Source organism: Triticum dicoccoides, unplaced genomic scaffold, assembly GCF_002162155.2.
Source record: "Triticum dicoccoides isolate Atlit2015 ecotype Zavitan unplaced genomic scaffold, WEW_v2.0 scaffold75592, whole genome shotgun sequence".
In the NCBI taxonomy this organism is placed as follows: domain Eukaryota; kingdom Viridiplantae; phylum Streptophyta; class Magnoliopsida; order Poales; family Poaceae; genus Triticum; species Triticum dicoccoides.
Window position 1 is genome coordinate 1 of NW_021297443.1, and position 1,454 is coordinate 1,454.

The window sequence follows — 1,454 nt, forward strand, 5'->3', positions numbered from 1 at the left end:
TTGAGCCCAAGAAAGTCCCAGCTCCGCGTGGTGCTCGCCTTGTGCCTTCTGCTTGGTTCGACGCTGATTACCTCCGGAAACTCTGCATGCATCACACATGAATGACATCAAAAATTTGTCATGCAAGGCAAAACTGATCTGAGATGTTAACTGGACGACGAGTCCCGACCTGCAAGTCGCTCTGCTTGCTCCGGCGTAAGCATGGCGGCGAAGCCTGAGAAGCCGTGCTTGTAGTTGTACACCACGGAGGCCATAGATTCCTCCTTGCTTCCGAGAAGAGTGGTGAGCATGTCATGGTGCGAAGCCACGACGTGGTCCGGGTGCCCATGCTTCACGTCGCCTAGGTAAACTATGTAGACCTAAACATATATAGACGCATGAGTGCGTGCAAAGGAAGGTGGGTTAACTAATTGAACTAAGGAAACTTGCTTGCTTGATTAATTACATACCTTGCGAGATGATGATCCTCCGTGCACTCTGCATAGCATCATGCAAAGGCAAAGCAGCACCCATGCTACACGGTGATGGGCGCGCGAGGAGGAAGAAGAGAAGAACCCCTTTGCCATTGCTCACTTGGTTCTGAGATGTAATGTTTAATGTGATGGGTACTCGAGTACGAATTTATAGTGGATACATGCTGCGCGTTAGAACTAGTCCTCTGTTCCAACCATCACCTCTTTTATTCCCTTTCTCGAAGCAAACGAGCCTTCTCAACAATTTCCATTCAAGAATTATAAACCACCACCTAATCTTTTACGTGAGTTTTCTGAAACCAAAGCGAAAGCACCCCTGGCCTACTATTGATCGGGACATGCGTAGCCAAGTCAATAAACAGAGGTAAGGTAAGCATTGATTAAGTCATCTCTTTACTAATTGGCATGTGGTGGTTAACGCTAAAGTAAGAAGCAATAATTTAGACATGGTCCTCTCTCTCTCACACACACACACAAAATCGTGTTGAACGACTACCTCTACAATTGTTTTTCACCGATCATTCCTGAACTTGAACTTATTTATAATGTTTGAAGTTTACATGCCCAGTTCAGACATATCAGTGATGGAGAAGTTCCAGACCTGTTCAAATCCAAATATATTTTCTCCAGTTGAAAGCTTCAGTCACATCACGTCAAGCACCTTTTATACCACATGCGTGCATCTACATCAACCAACTTCCACATGTTTGTTTCCATACCTTTTCAAGACACGCTCGCGCCGGTCAAGCTTGATGGAGCTCCCGCGCCGAGAAATCATATTTTTGTCATGTCCGTTGCTGATTTAAATTTGTGGAACATTTTCTAATTTGCGACAGAAATTTGTTTTGTTTCATAGAGTTTCATCAGGTATTTTCTTCTTCTTTGAAAGTGTAGCATAACATTTTCATATATACCAACAAATAAGAGTGGAGTGGATTTTCTACTACACAATGAAATATTATGATACACTCTGAAACAAGA

General features: G+C 43.6%; 1 protein-coding gene across 1 annotated transcript; it reads right to left on the bottom strand.

Annotated features, from left to right (window-relative positions):
- Positions 1-6: 6 nt before the first annotated feature.
- On the bottom strand, positions 7-566 carry LOC119347792 (subtilisin-like protease SBT3.13; the record flags this gene model as incomplete). The annotated part of the gene is made up of 3 exons (XM_037616332.1): positions 450-566; positions 170-359; positions 7-82 (listed from the first exon to the last, which is right to left on the bottom strand). Coding segments are annotated over exons 1-3 (383 nt in total), but the record flags the coding sequence as incomplete, so codon positions are not given.
- Positions 567-1,454: the final 888 nt, after the last annotated feature.